This window comes from Cryptomeria japonica, chromosome 10, assembly GCF_030272615.1.
Source record: "Cryptomeria japonica chromosome 10, Sugi_1.0, whole genome shotgun sequence".
Classification (NCBI taxonomy): domain Eukaryota; kingdom Viridiplantae; phylum Streptophyta; class Pinopsida; order Cupressales; family Cupressaceae; genus Cryptomeria; species Cryptomeria japonica.
This window is the reverse complement of record NC_081414.1, coordinates 659,165,258-659,187,050: the sequence shown is the minus strand read 5'-3', so window position 1 is coordinate 659,187,050 and position 21,793 is coordinate 659,165,258. Positions and strand designations below refer to the sequence as shown.

Here is a 21,793-nt window from a genome sequence, read left to right as displayed (position 1 = left end):
AAAAGTGCTTAAGTTATGTTTTTATGTTGCAAATTGTGGACCAAGGGAAAAGTTCGAACTTGAAGCCTAGGTGGTGGACTTTCATCTTGGACGCCATATAATTGAAGGAAATTAAATGAAATAAATCACCAAATGTGAGTGGGATGAAATGACATGTGATTTGGGCGAATTTGGGGAGCATTTGCATTTGAATTTGACTGGGACAAAGTTATAAATGAGTGACTTGGGCTCTCATTTTTGCTATCCATGAAAATTTGTATAACGAAGTGCTACCGGAATGGTGCCAGATTTGTGCTTCGAAGTTGCGAGCTTCATAGCCTATGTCAATTTCGTGCTTGAGATATAGCACCTAGTTGTGGAGAGACTATTTATCACTCAGAGGAATATATATAGCTTATTGAGAATGGTTGCATCAGTTGGTTTTATGTTTTGGTGTGAGTTTGTGTGTATCTTGGTTGCTGGTTGGCGTCACGGCTGAAGCGTATTTTCACTCCTAGTTTTCTATGCGGACTCCTGTTGATTCTGAGTATTGGCTCTAAAGATTTCTATGCTTCTAGCATTGAGTTTTGTAAGTTTTTAGCCCCTAGTGTTGAGTTTTCAAATTTTAAATGCAAATTGTATTTTCCAGCCTCGACATACTTGTCAGGGAGGTGCATTGGGATGCGTGCTGAGTGTTTGGGGTCATATTGCTGCTGTTTTCCTGTTTGTACTTGGTCGCTCAATGCTTATTGTCGGGTTGGGTGTGTTGTTGGGTGATTTGAGTGGGTTTTGAGTGAGTTAGGAGCATTTTGGTGTGGTTTGGTGTTGCTGGTTATGCATTTCCAGCTTGCTGTCATAAATATCAGATTTTCGAAAGTCGGATTTTGGGTGTGATTTTGAGAGTGTGAGTAGATTGGGTGGTTACATGATGATTGGAGGTGTTGTTGCAGTTGTCAGCTCTTAATCAACACTTGGTTATCAAATTCTATATTTATTGTAATGCTGGTTAGTAGTACTAACAACAACATTTTGGCTTTATGCTATCCCACTGCATAAGTGGAAGAGGCTGGCTTTTGAGCCTACCTTAGATTAGCAATATTTCTTATATTTAGAAATCTTTGTAATGAATTGTAAAGCTGGTTAGTAGTACTAATAGCTATCTTTCAGATTTCTTATTTGGTTCCCACTCCATAAGTGGAAGAGGCTGGCTTGGCCGCCTATCTTGAGTTCGTAATACTGTCCTCCCGCTGAATAAGCGGTGGAGTTGATATCAATTTCCATTTCTAGTCCTCCCGCTGCACAAGCAGTTGAGTGATTGCATTCTCAGTTCTTTGGCTTGTCCTTGGCTGGTTTATCGCCAGGTGATTGCATTGTTTTCAATATCCCGCTGTATAAGCGGAATGGGGCTGGCTTGCCGCCTGAGTATTGTAATCTGCATTTTCAGTGTTGCATCTAACGATCCCCTGTCACTGTATGCTCTCACCCTCCCAGTTTGGGCTCTCGGTGATCAAAAGGTGGAAGGGTTCCTTTCAGTTGATTTGGATTACATTATTCTAACCCTAACGGGTGATTGGTGTGTTGTAAATCTGTTAAAAATAAAAAATAAATTGTGGGGATATTTCATGACATCAGTCACATTATTCTCAACATGGCTGTTATAAACCAGTCAGCAATAATGTACTCAAATCTCCAATTTTAAACCAATCCCTGACCTTCAAAAGATTTTAAGTATATCGATATTCACTACTGTCATTGACTAGGAACATTACATATAGCAATCTGATTTAAGAACATTACCCATCTGCTGCAAGACACAATCCAATCTGATATTAAGAGTATGCTGATGAAATCAGAAATACATATGTAAACTGCCCTCAAGCTGAGTTGCTAGAGAAATGACAATAATAATAAGCTCCTTGGACACTGTATTGCTGCTATAGACATTTGTGTTCCAGCTGTTACTTATTTATATTTCAGAATGCTCAAATCCCAAAAAACATGTACCAATATTAGAGTCCCACTTTCTCTCAAACTCCTTCAAGAACGCAATTGATTCCAACACAATTTCTTGCTTTCTACTCCATCAACATTTTGTCAAACAGTTTGCTGATAGTGCAGTTACAAACTTATACAAAGTGCTAGCTAAGTTATATATATACAAATCTGACTGATCATAATATTATTCTACAGTATATATTATTCAACTTGCATCAACATATAGCATTAAACTCATGAATGTTACAATAGAGTACTAGGAAGCAACCTTTAAACTGCCCTTTGAATTAAAATCCTTCTCCAACACTAGCAAAATAATCAGAAGAAACAAAAGAGGTACCTTACAACAGCAGTACCTACATTTGCATAATTTTGAAACACAAGTGAGATAACTGGATAACATCTCCAATTGACAATGGGTTTCCGTCCATTGCCTCCAAGTTTGATGGTTTCTGTCCTCAAACCTGCTGAAAGCCAAAGCTCCCAAATTCTCGAAGAGAAAATAATAAAACCAAGCCTGAGAAATGAATTCCACTAAGTTGTTTTTATAACATTCTCAAGAGGCTCCACTCTCTTTACCAATCCTTGTGGGATAAAACATTTCTTTGTAAATAAGCCTCACATAAGGACATAAAAGGGCCCTCTTTTTAAAACAATGTTGTGCAACTAGGCCAAGGGGTACAAGTCGCTTAAGTCATAAAGTGACAATATAATAGACTTGAGTAACTAAAAATCAAAATATATTTCTATTAGTACAATTAAACTTCACCCAACGTCCAATAATGACATTTCATTGCTGGGGAAATAGAGAATGACTCACTGCTAAAAATAGACACTAAAAATAACAACTGCTAAAAATAGTGTGTCTGTAATGTCCTGTTGTGACCTTTTCACACATCTTCCCATTGCTAACGGGGATCCCCTCTTTTCTTGCTTCCCGCATTGTTTTGGTTAGGGTTTTGGCTGCTTAGTGGGCAATTTTGTGTTTCTTGTGCCTGAGTCTCGGAGTTTTGATCATGCCTAGTGTCGTTTAGGGTTTTTGAAGTTATAGGATCAAGTGCGTGAAAATTGAGATTTTAATGATCCTAGTTTTTTCTAAGTGTTGACCCTTTGGAGTGTTAACGTGTTTTTAAATGTCCTAATCGGTGATTTTAAGTGCTAAGGTGTTTTCAGACCTTTTGGAGTTGTTTTCTTGCTCCTAGGGAGTTATTCGAGTTGATTTCGCACTTTATCCTGATAGTTTTCTTTGTGTTACGCTCTAATTTTTGATGAATTTGCATAGGTCCAGTTGAGTTTTATTGAGTTTCGAAGTTTCTAAGTGATTCTGAGTGGAAAAATCATCATTTTCTGTATGAAAATCCATATCCTAAGGGTTAAAAGGTCAAAATTCCATACTAGAGGTGCTTTTCCCCTCATATTCCTGATTACGCATGGTTTTCCCCTCTCAGAATCCAAACTGGACATGGATTTCCCTTGGAATCCAAACTTGCATCTTTTTCCACCACTGTGAATCCATACTAGGGTCATTTTTCCCCTGGATGCATTAAATTTTGACTAAGTGTCAGGATTTGTCCTGACTACCCACGTTTTTCCACTAGGGAAGTATGGATGGAATTGCGGATGACATTCCACACCTGGGTTGATTTTCCACTAGGTCTTTTGTGACAAGTTTTGAGGATTTTTGTGCAGACTCTCAGTCCAGACTAAAGGCGATTTTCCACTAAGAGCATTTTTTGATGATTTTGAGTCTGGATTTTCATCTAGACTGAGGTCGATTTTCCACCAAGGGGTAGTTTGAGTGAATGAAGTGCATTTTGAGTCCAGATTTTCTTCTAGACTAAGGTCGATTTTCCCCTAGCCCCATTTTCTGTGCATTTTGATGGATTTTGTTGGGAAATTTTGTCCATTTAGATCGATTTTCCCTTATGGGGAATAGTTTGACGTTTTAAGTGATTTTGATGGGATTTTTAAATCCCTACTTGGATGGATTTTCCCAAGTGGCTCAAATTTTAGTTTAAATTGCAATATTTTATTAAAGTGAGCCTTGTTTTAACTGTTTTTTAAAATAAAGCAACGATTTTTGTAATAAATTTAAAAAACAATTAAATGATTTGCAATAAGCATTTAATGTTTTAACCTTCTAGAAGCAAATCGTTTTCACCTGAGCAAGTATAAGAACAAGTGTTTTATCCCACATTGCTTGTGTGGTGAGATTTGATGATGAAAATGAGTTCAAATAGAGAGAAGTCCAACATTATTTTATTATTAAGTTTGCCAAGTGTTTCCATGCAAGGGCAGTTTTCTCTCATAATGGCGATTTTTGATGAAGTGTTTTGGTGAAGAGGTTGATTGAAGACTTATGTTTCCTCCATTTTTCCAGCTTGGCAAATCACTTAATCGCTGCCATTGTATTCAGATTTTCGAGTTTTTTGGAAATGGCGATTTTCTCTAGATTGGCGACTTTCATGTTTGGCGACTTTCCTCTAAATTTTTGGCGATTTTTCCTTGGGTGAAATCCGCCATTCTACTTGCTGTTATCAGGGTGATACCGCTGCCATTGAAGGCCCCCCCCCCATGCCACGATTTTGGTAAAGTCCGCCATTTTGGGTGAGATCAGCGATTTTAGTGAAGGGCGATTTGTTCTTGCATTCCAAAACTTTGACAATTTTCCTTGATATTGCCATTCTACCTGCTGTTCTCAGACCATTGTTGGCAGATTGCGTGCACATTGAATACATTTTTCAGATTTTCAGATGGCGCCATAGCTGAGAAAAATTCGATTTTGTTTGGCAAGTGTGTTGAAGCATATTTTGATGGATTCCTTCCACATTTGATACCACCATTGCTTCTTACTTGCTGTCCTTACCTCAGATCTGAGCTTAAATGCCATTATTGTAGCGAGAGTGAGCTTCATTGCTGGCTGTACATTCATTTTTCGGACTTAAACCTTCATTGCCAGCCAACTCCAAACTTAACGATTTGCCTTTGGGAGAGTTATCAAGTCATTTTCAGTCAATCACTCGACCATTTGAGGGCTGTTACAGGTCTGCAACTTCGCCATGGCTGCTTGTCCTCAGAAAATTTACCTCTTACCAGCCATACCATTTTTGTCGGATTTGATTTGCTTTTATTATATAAGTTGTTGTCCATCAAATTTATGCACATTTAGGTGATTGCAACTTGTTTTGAAAGGCTAATTTGTACAGTTGTAGGTTGTCTTCAGACTTTGTTGACCTCCATTGTTGACTTCGGAAGGTGTCCTCAGACATAATTTTGTGTGAAAACACTATCTTTCACGCCTTTCCTTAGTCACTCTTGATCCGGTATACTCCTTTACACTATAATTTGCACAAAATTTTTAAGTATAAGAAGGTGTTGATTTCATGAGGGTTTCATACCCTGATCTTGTCACATTTTGTATTTAAATTGTTAAAATCTACCTAGAGTGTGGACTATATTCTTGATTTCCATACCCTAATTAGCCTAAATCATTAAGAAGTCGGGAATTTTATTAAGAATATTGTCTTTTTTCCTAAGTTCTAACTTCAAGCTTCGTACAGGTACGATGTCGAAGTCTGGATTTAAGAAAAGAAGAGAACAACAGAGGATTGTGGAGACTGGATTCTATTCAGAATCCAAGATGTCATCCAGATGGAAGGAGATTACGGATACGAACATGCATTTCCTGAGCCTAAACCTGATGCGACAACGGATGTTCGGAGTTGGAAATCAAATTCCTTCCCCAACATATGGAAACATTATGAAGAGTGGTATCTTTCAAGCCGCTGGATTCCCACAGTCCATACAGTGCAGTGAGCTTATCCTGGAGTGTGCACGATGTTATGATCCTCGCTCGCGAATGATCAAGACTCCTAAGGGCGTTGTCATTGCCTACCTTGCTGAGGATGCAGTTGTTGAGGTGTTTGGAATTCCACGTGGAACAGATATGAAGAATGTAACTAAGGATGAATATGAAGATCGATACACGAAGAAGATGGGTGTGTGTAAAAATGTAGTGAATAAAGAGTGGATGATCGAGCCTAGGCCTCATCATTCCAAGGCTCCCAAGACACTCATGTGCACAGACTTCAAAGACGAATATAATGGCTTAGTATTCCTGCTTAACAGAGTGATGGGGATGTCGCAGGGTGCAATATACGATGGATGGATGTTCTACTTCATCCAGGATTGTCTTAGAGGGACATTGATAAATTGGTCTAGAATCATAAGTGACAATGTGGACTTTCAGCTGAGGAATGTAGAGTGGTCCAAGTCATTCGCCATGACTTCCTACTTGGTATACCTACTTGCACGGTTTGTTCCATACAAAGGATTGATATGCAGAGGTGAAGTTGGGAATGGGCAAGGACAATTCAAGAGTTATGAGTGCTATCCCCAACTGAACATGTATAGAATTGAAGATTATAAGAGAGTGAATGATGTGTTCACAATGTACATCACGCGGATGTTGCTGGGCGGAATCCACAAGAGGTTGTCCAAGGAGGCAATGGTGAGACAGCTTCTAGAGTTTGATTCCATTCAGAAAGATAAGCATAGGACAAGCATGACATTCCCTATTTCAGTTGAGAAGACATTTGAGGTTTGCCAGTCTGCCTTAGCCGCTAGCACTGCAAGTGAGGAGCTTGCATTCTATCGATTTGCAACCTTCAAAAAAAGAGAAAAAATTGATCTAGATAAGAAAGTTGGAAGGATCAGGGGAGAGAAATTCATCCACAAGACGGACATAGAAGATTATTGGGCCAACCTGATGGACGAGCAGGCAGTGAAGAGATGAATGTGGTCCAGAATGTCAGTGGATTTCATGAGGAAGTGTGGATTTTTCCTCATTCCTGACCAGGTGTTAGGTGTTAGGGATCATACGCATCCACAGTATGAAAATGAAATGAAGAAGGCGATCTTATTGCCTAATTGGTCAGAATCAGAAGAGATAGATTTAAAGATATTGATGAGAGAGGTCTTGAGTAAATCTCCCGTGCAAGGGTGGATATTCAGATGAATAAGTTAGTTGATATGGGTGTTTCCTTCACTTATGAAAAGATGAAGCCGGAAGAATCTACTTCCAAGGATGATCAGAGGACTATCAGTGATGTCAGGTTGCATGCAGATGAAGAGAGTCAAGCTCCCAAGAGAAGGAAAAACACGCCAGGAGGAGTCAAGGCCAGAGGGAAAAAGATTGAGGAGGTCAAGAAGAAGAAGCAAAAGACCATCATTCCTTCACCTATCATTCCTTCACCCCCTCTCAGTGTATCATCAATTAAGGAAGTTGTAATAACAGAACATAATAAGGAGACCCAACAATGTTCCAACACGGTGATACTACCAAATAATTTTCAGGATTTACATGTGTAAAGCGGAAAAATCGAACCCTAGTTGTTTTCCCTCCCCAACTCCAAGGAGAGAGAAGGGAGGTCACTAGGGTTGACGGTTTTCACTTAGGAGAGACTTTACATTCAAAAGAGGGGTTGAAACCCATAAGATCCAATCCCACGCAATGCAAGACTGGATTTTAAATGAGTTTCAAGGGTTAAGACATCAAGGATACCCTCTTTTGTAAAGAATGTAGATAGAATGATTGAACTAGGAATGTATGTAGAAGCAAGAAAGATTCGCATGTAAATGGAGATAGAGATATGGGATGAAGCTGCGGACCTGGAATTAGCAGTAAAATGTCGAGACGATGCTGTTCTACAAATTTGAGCGAAAGTTGACAGGACGATGGCGCCCGGAGTGCACACGGTCCTCCGAAAAATCCGCGAAACGAAGGGGGATGTGTTCGTCTCTGCACAAGGATTCTAGATCTTCAATTACAGCCGCGTACCTGCAACCTACACACAGAAAAGAGAGGACGATTGGGGGGTTAGGGATTAGGGGTTTGCCTTTAGGTCAAACCCCGGTTTTGGAATTAACCAAGAAATGAGAATGCTGTAAATGTAAATGTTTGTAATGTAAACAAGTACTGATACCTTGTTGTAAGAATGTTTGTATTCTTACATGCGAAGGTGTAATGAATGTTGTATGTTAAATGTTGTAAGTGATCTCCTCTTCAATGGTTGAATCCTTGTCTTGAATGCAACACTTAGCCTTGAATGGAGACTTAGAATGCTCAATTGCTTGAAGGAATGCTTGAATGCTTGATTGTTTGAATGTTTGAATATCGCTTCCGCGTCTTGCTCTTGCCTATTTTCTTCCTTCCTCCCTTTCTAGGAGAGGAAAAGTAGTTTATATACTTGTCAATTAGGGTTGAGAGACTGATTTTTCCGACCTTAGGCCGACCTAGGAAAATTATTTTCCAATTTGCAAATTGAAAGACCCGATGCCCAACAAGAGACCGGGCCCAAAATAGGGCCAGGGACCAGGGCGCTGGGCGCCATGGTCCCACCTCCCGGGACAGCAGGGTGCAAGGAGGGATCAGGCCAAGGTGCAAAAAGATGCAGTTTTTGGTGTCGTAAACAGGTTTCGGGGTCTCCATTCAGGTTCAACGTTGTGCCGCCATCGTGAAGACCCAAATGCAGTCGAAATTGCAAGTGTCGCAATTTTAGGACGCTACATTTAGCCCCCACTTTAGCGGGAGTATAAGCGTACGCCCATACTTCCGGTAAAGTACAAGGAAACAACATCGAAAGACTTTCATCACGTCAAGGAGGCAAGATACACCAAGCCCCCAGTGGACTAACAATCTTACGACTTCTATTGACAAAGTAAAAGGGAAGATCACGAGGGAGAACCATGACTGTCAGTAGTAAGGTTCCCCTCACTATGAGTCATGCAAGAAAGATATCAAAAATTTTCAAGGCAAAGCTAAGTTCACCAAGAAATTTTCAAGTATCTTGAAGAGATATGAACGGGGTGTATGCCCCCCTACGTTAAAGCGATCGCACACGCCTCATCGGGGGTGATTGCTTTAAGGTAGTGATACATATAGGAAATGAGAAGGTAAAGGAACACGTTATCACAAGGATTTAGCCCCCAAGTGTGAGATAAGCCCAAGGATAATAGACACAAAAAACAAAGCACAAGGTGACTTCGCTTTCCTCGGGGTCAGTATGCTGTATGATAATTCATGTATATCATATATATGTATGCATAATTGTTCTTCATTCCCCAATCAAGGAAGGTCACCTAGAAGAAGGGAACACATGTGTCTTTTGAGTCAACATGAGAGAGACCAAAAGAGATCTCAATGCTTTGCATCGTCCTCAAGTAGGCAACACTAAGGACAACACATAGAAGAATGAGAATAACACATAGAAGAAGTAACAAAAGATATCAAGAGAGGAGGAGAGAGTCTGCTATGGTAATGTTACTAGTCTAGCACGTCATCCACCCCCCGATCTTGCTGATCAATATTTCGGGAAGGTAGGAAACATGCTAGAGGAGGAACATCCAACACAGCAGATGGAGTTATCACAAGATCCAAACAAGGGCTATGTTCATGTTCCACGCCACGTTGTTCTTGTCTAGGAGCTAGGATAAGTGCTTTAGAAAATTCGTTAGATAAATGGTTATCAACATCAACATATTCATATTCACTATCAGAAGAAAGATGAGTAACATTTTCACCATGAATAACATTTTCATCTATATCATCATCAAGATTTATAAAAATAGGATCTTTAACTTGCACGGGATCAAGACCATCATGAATCTTATGTTTAGGAGATTCGGCTCAATTTTCGGCTAAGGAGAAAATGGAATAATACTAGCTGAAGGTGTTTTTGGAGATTGCAAAGTTTGAGAAGCAGCTGCCTGAGCTTTAAGACGATGCTTTCGTCGGCGTTCACGTGCAGAATGATTTCGTCTAGTCTTAGCGGGAAGTTGAGAGGATTGAGGAGGAGGAATGTTCTCATCCTTATCACTTGGGTGTTTAGGTTGTGGTCTCTTAGGTTGAACAATAGGAGAAGAGGAAGGTCTCTTCTCTCCATAAGAGGAAGGAGGAGGAACTGCTCTATATAAAGGAGGAATATTTGGTTTAGGAAGGAGACCAAGTCCATCATGACGAGGAGGTATAGGTCTACTTTTAGAAAGTTTATTAGATATAGGCATAGTCACATTCATAGGGATGGGTTGGGAATCTTCTGGAGGAAAGACATTAGTTTTATCTTTCAAAGGAAGAACTTCCTTCTCAAGAATGATAGGAATATCAAGTTTGGGTGTTCTAGGTTCACTTAGAGATAGAATCATATCTTTTTTCCACTTTTGATAGGATTTGAAAAGATGATCACTCCGCGGTGGAAGAGATTGGAATTGTTTAGGCCAAAAATAATCAATAGGAACGCTAGAAGTTCTTTCAGCTGGTTTAAAGAGACTATGATTGACAGTAACAACTTCACCATTATGGGGAAATTTCAAACACTTGTGAATAGGAGAAGCAATAGCTTTCATGGAAGATAGCCAAGGACAGCCTAGCTTCACACGAAATTGTTCGGATGATGGAATAATAGCAAAGTCCACATCAAGGGATTTGTTATGGACCTCAATAGGTAATGTAATAGAACCAATTGCAGGAGAAGAAAATGCATCAAATAATTTCACAACCACATTTGTTTTGTCATAGATTACTTGATTCAATTGCAAAGTAAAAAGAAATTCTTCAGTAATGACATTAACCATGCAAGAAGGATCAATAAGCACTCCACGACAAGGTGTATTCTTGACTTTTGCAACTATATATAAAGGACCATTAGGTGCCCTGATAGTTTCACTGGAATCAAATGTGATGGAAGGTTCTTTAGGGATTTTCTGCTGTTCCACAAAGTTAATCACATTCGGAGTCATAGACACAAGACTATCAGGTGAGAAAGAGGAATCATTAGTCTCAATCACATTAGAGGTATGAGAAGGTAATGGATCAGTAAAAATCTTAAGATTTTGGTTAGGAGGAGCTACAGATGTGTTGCCTTTATCATTCATACCAGAAACAGAGATAGTATTATTATCAATCAAATCTTGAATTTTACCCTTTAAAGCAAAACATTTTTCGGTATCATGCCCAGGTTGACGATGAAATTGACAAAAAGATTTGTTATCAAAATAGGGTGAATTAATCTTTGCAGGATCTATTTGCCTTATAGGAGGGAGAGTAAGCACATTTTGTTCCATAACTTATTCATAATACTATGCAATGATTCATTCAAAGGAGTAAACTTTCTTTCTTTCTTGAAAAACTTAGAAATAGGAGGCACACCTGATGCTGCATTCACATTGTTGTTGATGATGTTTTCATTGAATTTGATGGACTCTCTGTTCGGTTTAAACTTCCCAAATGGTTGTTGACTACTATCACCCTTATCACTCGGAGCCATAGGATTTGCTTGTTCCATTTGACTCACAGTCAGTTGATAATTGTGAAGAGTTGCGCACAACTGTTGGAAAGAAGTAAACTCAGAAAACAGAAGTTTTTCTCTAATATCTTTTTGTAAATTAGAAATAAATATTCTTTGAATATCATTGTCAAGTACTGGAAAAGAAATTTGAGCATACAAATGCTTATATCTACCAATGAAATCAATCACTTTTTCTTTAACACCTTGTTTACAATGCATTAAATCAATCAAAGTAACTTTAGGACTTATATTGTTTTGAAATTGTTGAATAAAAGCATTTGCAAGTTGTTCGAAAGAAGTAATAGAATAAGAAGGCAACGAGCAATACCATTGTAGGGCTTTATCTCTTAATGTTCTAGTAAACAGTTTTGCAAGCAACCTTTGGTCATAAGCAAAATCGGTACATATTGTTTGAAAGGTCTTAACATGTGTTAGAGGATCACCCCTACCATTATAAAGCTCCAACTGCGGGATTTCAACATGTTTAGGGGGAATAGCTCGAACAATGTCAAGAGAAAGTGGGCTCGCAACATCAAATGTGGGCACACTAAACTTAGATTGATTCATAGAGGCAATTTGTTGCTGTAAAGAAGAGACAGTTTGTGCAAGATTGTTAATGGTCGGTTCAGTCGAAGAGTTCATATTAGACGTGTTAGATTGTGATGGAGGTATTATGTTATTGAAAGAAGGTATTGATTGAGAGTAAGGTGGTGGGACACTATGATAGTTAGTCATAGGAGATGATTGGAAAGGAGGAGCACTACAAGGAGGAATGGAATGATTAAACGAATTGCCCCCTTGCGTCGCGTTTATTTGTGGAGATGAAATAGGAACACTCATTGAAGGAATTAATGAAGAAGTTGGATTGATTGAAGAAGTAGGATTGCCCCCATGACTGGTGATCATAGGTGGAATGTCTTGTATTGAAGTAGTCATTATGTTTGATGTAAAAGTAGGTATACTAGCAATAGGAGTTGTCAAAGGAATAGAATGATTAACTTGAGTAGGAGGTTGTTTATAACCTAAAGTTTCGGCACAACTCTTCATAGGCATCACATTCGAATCCACAATGTGTGCAATACCACGCAAAATATCAATTCCATTCTTATCACTTTGAACCATACGTTTTAGACCCTCAATTAATGAAAGAGCTTGACTATCAGGGTATTCTTGAGACATCCATTGTCAAAAATCATCAAATTGGTTATCCAATTTCGAAAGTTGTTCTACAGAAACCTCATGGAGAGCTTCTTCATCATTAAGAGGATTAGAGGAATTACCCATGTCCTCGTTAAAAAGGCCATTCAAATTAGGTTCCATCTCCTCAGTAATTAAACCTTGGAAAGACTTAATTCTGAGGCTTCGTCTAACGGGAATAGTGTAAGTAGGGCTTATTGTTGTAAAACTGATGCACCAAAGAGAGAGAAGATTTTGAATTTTAGAGGTAGCAAATTTCAATAAAATCAGCCAATCTCCTAGATTTAAGCTGTTAAATACAATCAGGACAATCTCTCGAAATTTCGGAAAAAATGTCAGGGACCGTGGCGAACGGAGTGCACACGGTCCTCGCAACTTTTTTCGAAATTTTCAGGGATGAAAGTTATGATGATTTTAAAGCTAATCTGAAAAAAATGAGTGATTTTACGATCTGTAGATAGGCCAAATAAAAGTTGCAATTTCAAAATTGAACCCTACCAAGATTGTTGAAAAACGTAGAATTTGAATTTTGAAAAAGAGAGGGAAACTGAAATTTTGAATTTTATGATTTTAGAGGGAATACTGAAAGCAATGCAAGCTTTGAAATTTAAAAGTTGACTCAATTTCATGCAAAATTCACTTTTGAAAGCGGAAATCAAAGTTGTTACAATTAAACATTTAATTTCAAAAGTCATAAACTGCAAAAATTTGAATAAAGCACTGAAATTTCGAATGAATGCCAACACACTTTTCAGATTTAGGACTGTAAGAAACACAGTTTTAACACAAATTTCAATTTCAACAATTTTTGAATGATTATAAGCCCTAATCCCAGCAATCACTAGACCAACTTTGACTTTAATTTTGAAAGTGTTATAATTGATAAAATCAGCCAAAATTCTTGATTTTAGCAGAAAAATACAGTAAGATCTAGCTCCCGAAATTTCGGAAAAAATGTCGGGGATGATGGCGCCCGGGGTGCACATGGTCCTCGCAACTTTTTTCCAAATTTTCAGGGATGAGAGATATTGTGATTTTGTTGCGGAATCCAAAGTTACAGCCGATTTGGAGGTGTTTTGATCAGTGAAATCGTCGGTCAAAGGTTGAATCAAGAGGGTTTTGACACTTAACCACTTAATTTTCAAAATTAAAGTATGATTTGACAATTTGCAATAGAAGGGTAGATCTGAAACAAGCATTAACAATTAAACATTTCACAAGCTCAATTACTAAAAAGGAAATTTTAGGGTTTTTATGCAATCAACCTCTAAAATTTGCCAAAAGATCAAACATGGAAATGTAATTAAGGAAGCAAATATTTTTTTTTTCAGATCTAACCATGAATAATCAGAATTAGGATGTTCACGTCGGGTTCACCAAAATGTAAAGCGCAAAAATCGAACCCTAGTTGTTTTCCCTCCCCAACTCCAAGGAGAGAGAAGGGAGGTCACTAGGGTTGACGGTTTTCACTTAGGAGAGACTTTACATTCAAAAGAGGGGTTGAAACCCACAAGATCCAATCCCACGCAATGCAAGACTGGATTTTAAATGAGTTTCAAGGGTTAAGACATCAAGGATACCCTCTTTTGTAAAGAATGTAGATAGAATGATTGAACTAGGAATGCCTGGAATTAGCAGTAAAATGTCGAGACGATGCTGTTCTGCAAATTTGAGCGAAAGTTGACGGGATGATGGCGCCCGGAGTACACACGGTCCTCCAAAAAATCCGCGAAACGAAGTGGGATCTGTTCGTCTCTGCACAAGGATTCCAGATCTTCAATTACAGCCGCGTACCTGCAACCTACACACAGAAAAGAGAGGACGATTGGGGGGTTAGGGATTAGGGGTTTGCCTTTAGGTCAAACCCTGGTTTTGGAATTAACCAAGAAATGAGAATGCTGTAAATGTAAATGTTTGTAATGTAAACAAGTACTGATACCTTGTTGTAAGAATGTTTGTATTCTTACATGCGAAGGTGTAATGAATGTTGTATGTTATATGTTGTAAGTGATCTCCTCTTCAATGGTTGAATCCTTGTCTTGAATGCAACACTTAGCCTTGAATGGAGACTTAGAATGCTCAATTGCTTGAAGGAATGCTTGAATGCTTGAATGTTAGAATGTTTGAATATCGCTTCCGCGTCTTGCTCTTGTCTATTTTCTTCCTTCCTCCCTTTCTAGGAGAGGAAAAGTAGTTTATATACTTGTCAATTAGGGTTGAGAGATTGATTTTTCCGACCTTAGGCCGACCTAGGAAAATTATTTTCCAATTTGCAAACTGAAAGACCCGATGCCCAACAAGAGACCGGGCCCAAAATAGGGCCAGGGACCAGGGCGCTGGGCGCCATGGTCTTGGGGGACCAGGGCGCTGGGTGCCATGGTCCTGAAGGACCAGGGCGCTAGGCGCCTGTTATCACTTGAACCTGCACCCCTGTTTGCTAAGCTATCAACTCAGCAGGCTTGTGACACATGGGAACCCTCCTAGGCCTGTTGGTTGCCTAAAAAAAAAATGGAGTGAACCTCCAGAGTAAGCTGGTTCTTTTCAGATTCTGCACTTGAACTAACAATTTCTTCAGGGAAAAGAGTAAGGAGGAGAAAATGTAAAACTAAAATTTGAATATAAGGTGATTGCACCAGATGGTATTTTTGAAATCTAACTAAAGCAAAAGACACACAGTACAACAGTGATAATAAACCCTTTTTTACACTAACCAACAACCCATGACCCTTGCATCAATGCTTCATAAGCAGGCTGGATAATCACAGTCCTAAGAGGGAAAAATCCTTTTCACAACCTAAGACTATTAATCATTAAAACACAGCTTATGACCTGCAAGTAGTATATATGTTTCTGCATAAGGCATCAAAAGGAAATGTAAATTTTAAGGGGGGCAAAAGCCAACCACCAAAGAACTGAATAACCCTGAAGATGCAATAACAGAGAAAGATGAGAAGTAGAGAAGTAAACCAAGCTATTATCCTTGCCAAACAGGTATCACCAAGCTTTATAACTCCTGAAAATGTGTTACAAAGACATCCCTTCTTGCAGAGAGAACTAAAAAATTACAATCTGCTCCAAGATGAATGAATCAGAACCCTTACAAAAATGAAGGCTCCCAGTATATATGCCTTTTTCTAAAGTTATCAAGAAGACTCCACCTCCTCATTTTAGGTCGAGCAAACTCAAAAAACCTACTTTTTGGGCCTCAAAAATATCTGAAAAGGGATAAACCTGAGCCAAAAGGCTAAGTCATCCATTCTGCAACCATAAAACCTCATAAATGCAACATAAAAGACCCTGAAATGTCTCTGACAGGCCTGCAAGCCCTCATAAATGCAAAAAATATCCCTCCCTGATCTCCAAACAAAATATCTAATAAAGTGATTTTTTTAAAAAAAATTATTATTATCTGGTCAGACATTTGTTTGACTTTATTTATATTTATATTTAAAAGTCTTAATAATATAAAGATAATAGAATCGTTTTATTTAAAGTGACAAATAAATAAATCACTTTAATAAGACAATTTTATTATTTTTATTTATTAAATAATAAAATGTAATAAAAAATATATTTAATAAAAGTGTTGATTTACACTTTAATAAATAAAATCTTTTTATTATATTTTATTAATTTTTAAATATAATATAAAAATAAAATCAAACCTATGTTTGATCAAATAATAATAAATTTTTTAAAAAGAAAAACTTTAAAAAACGACAATTGTTTAAATCTCTTTGAGGGCGTATTTTTTGAGTTTTAAAAGGTATAGCTATCTAAGAAATTTACAAGGGGGGGGGGGGGGCGCTAAGTGATACAAGATCACTTAGGAAGCAAAAGATTTTTACAAAATTTTAAAGTGATAAAAATCACTTAGGAGACATGGCGAACTCTACCATGCTGCCTCCATGCATATTGCGTGGCATAAGAAAGGAAAAGAATGTGAAGGAAAATAGAGATGATTTTTCAAAGATATTTTAGGGGAAAATATAACCCTAAAAGCTCATTTCGCCTCTTCACTTTTGATATGCAAGACTTCTGGAAACTTCGCTCTGCATCCTTCTGGGCGCCGCTAGGGTTCAAATTGGGCGTGGAAGGAAGAAAAATCTTGGTCTCTTCACTGTTCTGGGTGCCGAAATGATTGCTGGGCCTCTGTTTCTCCTTACGGCCTGCTCTTTGACTGCATTTTTGCTAGTTTCGGGCTCATTTTATGGAGCCGCTGTGGAAATCTGTTGCGTTTCTGAGCATTTTTTGGGTGTTCGAAGCTTGGCTTCCTTGCTGGGCGCAATCCTTTCACCTTGCATCTGTTATTCTGCACAGGTTCGCTATCCCTTACCGATTCTGGAAGGAAAAATGCTTTTCTATGAAATATGCATGGCTTTTCTCTCTGTGTTTTTCTGAAATATTTCATGGCATTCGAACCTGCTTTCCATCTGCTTCTATTTGTAAAAATCTACTTATGTGATTTGTTGCACTTTCTGTAAGCTATTATCCTTGGTACTACAGGATTATCCTTCCCCTTTTTATTATAATTATGAGAATAATACTTCGAATTACTGTGTTTTCCATTTTTCTGAGCATCATTTCACACTGGTATACTCTCCTGGATTGTTCCTCACTTGCTTCCTCCTCACAATTGGAGTTAGCTCCAAAAATGAAAACCATTCTTAAAACTGAAATGTTATCAGAACAGTCTTTGCTCCTTAATGCTTTAATTCGAAGCCAAGCTTCCTATTTATGCTCACACCTTGTAATCCCAAAAAGATTTTTTCATCGAGTGTATCCCATTGTTGATATGTTCACAGACTACAGATGGGATTCCTTTCTTCTCACCTTTTTATCCAATTCCGATAGAGTATGGATGTTTTCATTTTCACCATATGCTCCTTCCTCTGCACGTTCCAAGACACATCCTGTTTGTTTCTCCCTCATACTATTCTTAGCTGGAGTTTACTGATGTTACCTTCTAAACCGCCTTCAAAAAGGCAATCCAAAGTCTTAAATAGTAACCATCTTGTACAAAGGCCTTATCCATTTTGATGTTACTAATCAAGCAAATCTCTATCCTGATTTTGAACCCTGCTTTGAATGGTTACCAAGCCAGCAACTGATCCCAACACTAAGATCCCTTGATCGAAAAAGCCGTGCTTTCATAACCTTCCAGATCTTCCTCATAATAGCTCACCACCCAATGATTTATTCCTTTCCCCGTGAGCCATGTTTGTATTGAGTTCGAAGCTTTCCTTATTCTGATAAAGCTGTAACATATCCTGTTTGTAATCTTCCTTGTGCCCATCTTGATTGGATTATATTCTAGCTTTTTGACAGCTCATTGATCATACGTGCCAGGAAGATCACATTAAGATCCACTTTTAGTTATTCATCCAAAAAGTCTGCATAATTTTAGGTATGTCATATGATTCAGTCCTTGTGCTTTTTTCTTTTTCTAATGACTCCTCATTCCCTATTCTTACTCTCATATCCGACTCCATTTTTCAATTATCTTCATGATTAGTCTGTCTTGGAGATGCTTCTCACTCATACCTGAGTAATTCCCTCATAGTCAAGTCCTCTTATTTTTAGAAATGGCATAGTCTTTGTCCATCATGAATATCTTGTTCTTTTGAGATTGTTTCCTTTAGCCCTGTCCATATTGCCATATCTGATCCTACCATCTCCTGCTCTACTTGTTTAACTCCATGGTTTGCAAGTAGGTCCACTTCCTATAAATTCATTATTGATGAAGAGGTGCATTGCATGTCCCCTTGACTCAACTATTAGCACTGGCAGCAACCCACTACTAGAAAATGGTTCCTTTTCCTCAACCTGCAGACTTGTTGTGTACCACAAGTAATCAGTGGTGTCTTTTGTTGTATTGAAGACAACATTTTTACAATCCGGAAGGATGCTCATAGACCATGCAGACAAGCTATAAGTGTTTCCATTAAATGTTGTAGCTAAATCTTTTGTCTGATCAGTATTGGCAATGAATGCTGAACATGTTCCCGAGTCTGTGTAGTAAAGGTGTGCCTCTAAACCAGGTCCAAGATAGCGATATTCAGGGTCTGAGCTTATCGTAGCTGGTTCACAAAGTTTAATGGCTCTATGTAGATCTTTAATGTGCCCCCATTTTGGTTGTCTCACCATTCTAAAAGTTGATTGCCATTGACACTCACAGCTGATTCAAGTACATCCTTGTCTGATCATGACCACTGTGTACTCCTTTGATAACTTTACTGCTGTGTGCATCTTTGAATGACTGTTGGACTGAAAATGGTGAAAAACAAACACTAGAAACCATCCTTTTGTCATCTGCCATTCAATGCTGTGCATTAAAAATAGATATTTTATGAAAACTGTAGCTGCCATTTAAACATTATTCTCTTAAAATCTGCATATTATTTCCAAGGACGCAGCTGTCTTGAATTTGTTGAAATGTCTGATCAATCACGCCTTTTCCAGCTTATCATAAGAATCTTTTAGGCTTGATGCATAAAATGTCGTCTTGTTGATCATTTGTAGATGTTGATCATAGGCAGATATTTGATAATGTGATTGCATACTTGCGTTTTTGTTACTCTTCTTCCTTTTATTACCAGCCCTGACATGATTTGATTGTATGAAACCTTGCCATTCCTCACATGAGCTGGGCTCAACCCTTGTGGGAGCCGCATTCATCTCCACTCATCTTAGTGAATTTTATGACCAGCAAACTGTCCTTTTTCCTTTTCCTGCACATGAAACAAACCTGTTAGCAAAAATGCATATTTATGGTGACTTTCCTTTGATCTGATTTTTTGCCTTTGGAGATTCCTTTGTGATGCGAGTTATATGCATTCGATGTATGTAGGGATCATATATATATATGCGTGCATTAGTACATATGTCAGAAATGCAGCCAGCTATTGCTTAGAACAAAATGTTCTAACACATTGTTTGTTTCAACTTTTTGCAGATATCAGAAGGAAAGCATCAACGGACCAGGGTGGAGCAGCAAGACAAAGGCGACGACGAGCGTACCTCAACTGTTCCAGTCATTCAGGCAATGACTGGTTCCATTCTTGACATGCCTTTCCTCATTTTTTCCTTTGTACTTGTGCATACATATATGTATATTTCCTTTCTGTACTGGATGCACGTAGCTAGTCCCACGGCTCCTTGTGTGGGACGCAATTTTGAATATGAATAAAATACTTTCTTTTGCAATGAGATGTTTCTCTCTTTGTTGTTACAGACTAGAAGTACTTAGAAACACCATCTTTAAAACACAAAAAAAATAGAGAATTAGTAAACACTAGCTTTCCTTTGTTCATGCTAGCATTTCTCAACCTATTTTTCAGCCAGGAGCGAAAAATAGGTAACAGCGCCATGGTCCCACCTCCCGGGACAGCAAGGTGCAAGGAGGGATCAGGCCAAGGTGCAAAAAGATGCAGTTTTTGGTGTCGTAAACAGGTTTCGGGGTCTCCATTCAGGTTCAACGTTGCGCCGCCATCGTGAAGACCCAAATGCAGTCGAAATTGCAAGTGTCACAATTTTAGGACGCTACAACATGCCACAGCGACATCTGCTCCACCAAATGAGAATGATGATTAGCCGGGATCCCCTATTGTCCTTTTGGAGGTAAGTTTGGGAAATGAGATATATGATTTGACTAGGAGTAATCCTGATGATGATGATGATGTTATCTCGACATTGAGAGGGCTTTATCGAGATATGTGTCTCGATGATGGTAATGAGATATCCGCTATTCCTGATTAGCTGATGAAAAGTATGGAAAAGAGTAAGAAGATGATAGAGGTACAGCCTATTGATAACATTGATGACTACTTAGCTAGGAGCAATAAGGAGAAAGAACCCAAGAGAGATGAGATTTTGTCACACATAGCTAGAGATGAGACAGGAATGAGGATTGCGCAGGTGGCTATTCCTATTGGAGGTGTGACGGCGGACATTGCTACTCCTATGGATTTTCAGATTACTTCAGTTGCCCTTGGCTGTACTACAAGAGAGAAAGAGTTTCAGGAGGTTGGTGATAACCTTAGGGCGATCAATGCAAGGTTAGATAGAGAAATTGAAGAGAAGGAGAAGTACAGAGAAGAGAATATCAGACTTAGAGAGTATATTGCGGGGATAAAGCGTAAGAATCCCACCCTTATTTCCCCTATTGCGATTGATCATGGACTACATTCACACTATGAGGTTGCGAGAGATACACTCTTGGAGGTGGAGAAGTGGATTGAGAGTGCAAGAAAACAGGTGGATGATTTCCTTAGTTTGTCCAGGCATATGATAGGACAATAGGGCTCATGTTTAGAATCCAGTATTTGGAGGGAGTTTGGGAAGAATTCCGGCCTATCCAGGAGAGCACTATTCCATGCCTCAGAGCTTTGAAGAAGATTCCTAAGTCCACGTTGATCAGCGAGAGCATTGTGCATAGTGAAGACAGGTATGATTTCCATGGCTGGTATTGTTCATTGGCCGTGAAGAAATCAACTTATGAGAGCGCCCAACTGAGTTGTACAGAGATGGAAGGATTGATTCAAGACATTCAGATGAAGATCCTTGCCTCAATTGAGGAATTATTGGGTGTTGATGTTAGTGATGCTAGTGGTTTACACTTAGCCGAATTAAGAGACAAGATGAAACTTGTATTTTTTTTTCAGTTGGACTCTTTGAAGAAGAGTCAGATGGATGATTTGGTCTCTTTGTTGATTCATGTTCATAGTTTGCAGAAGCTCATGCCAGATTGGGAGAACACTTTGGACGCTTGCTTGGATTTATTGGACGTGATTGATTTGCAGCAAGATACCTTACCTAGCATTTCCATGGAGGAGTTAGATTCTGTATTGGCTAGATTCTTGGAGTATGCTAGGAGAGAGAGAGATGCAGGGAAGAATCTTCTAGAAGATTCCCTATTTGATGACTAGGTATCTTTCTATTGGGCCACATGTTGGTGGCACCATTTTTTATGTAAACCCTAATTAGGGCAATTCTAGGGTTTTGTTGGCATAATCTTGGCCCTTGATTTAGTTTTAATCTTGGCCATCCATTTTGTAAGAGACTCTACATATACCTCCTTGTCTCTCATTTGTAAGAGAGTTTTTGTAGAATTGTTGGTATATGCTGCAGCTATTTGAATCTAAATCATTGTTCAATTGTTGGTGATTTTGCTCTTCAAATGTTGTCTTTGCATTCATGGTTCTCAATTCCTCCAAGTTAGATTAGAATTTGTTTTCATGTTTATTAGATTGAGCGAAAGATTTGTTGAATATATTTGT

The 21,793-nt window shown here is 38.6% G+C and overlaps 1 protein-coding gene across 2 annotated transcripts in view; it reads left to right on the top strand.

Moving 5' to 3' along the window:
* The window catches only part of LOC131073369 (probable lysophospholipase BODYGUARD 4), a 141,176-nt gene that overhangs the window by 55,533 nt on the left and 63,850 nt on the right, over nucleotides 1-21,793 (top strand). For both annotated transcript variants that reach the window (XM_059213029.1, XM_059213028.1), the window contains exon 2: nucleotides 19,471-19,557. In XM_059213029.1, coding sequence (XP_059069012.1) covers nucleotides 19,471-19,557 — 87 coding nt within the window. The remainder of the gene's footprint in view (nucleotides 1-19,470; nucleotides 19,558-21,793) is intronic.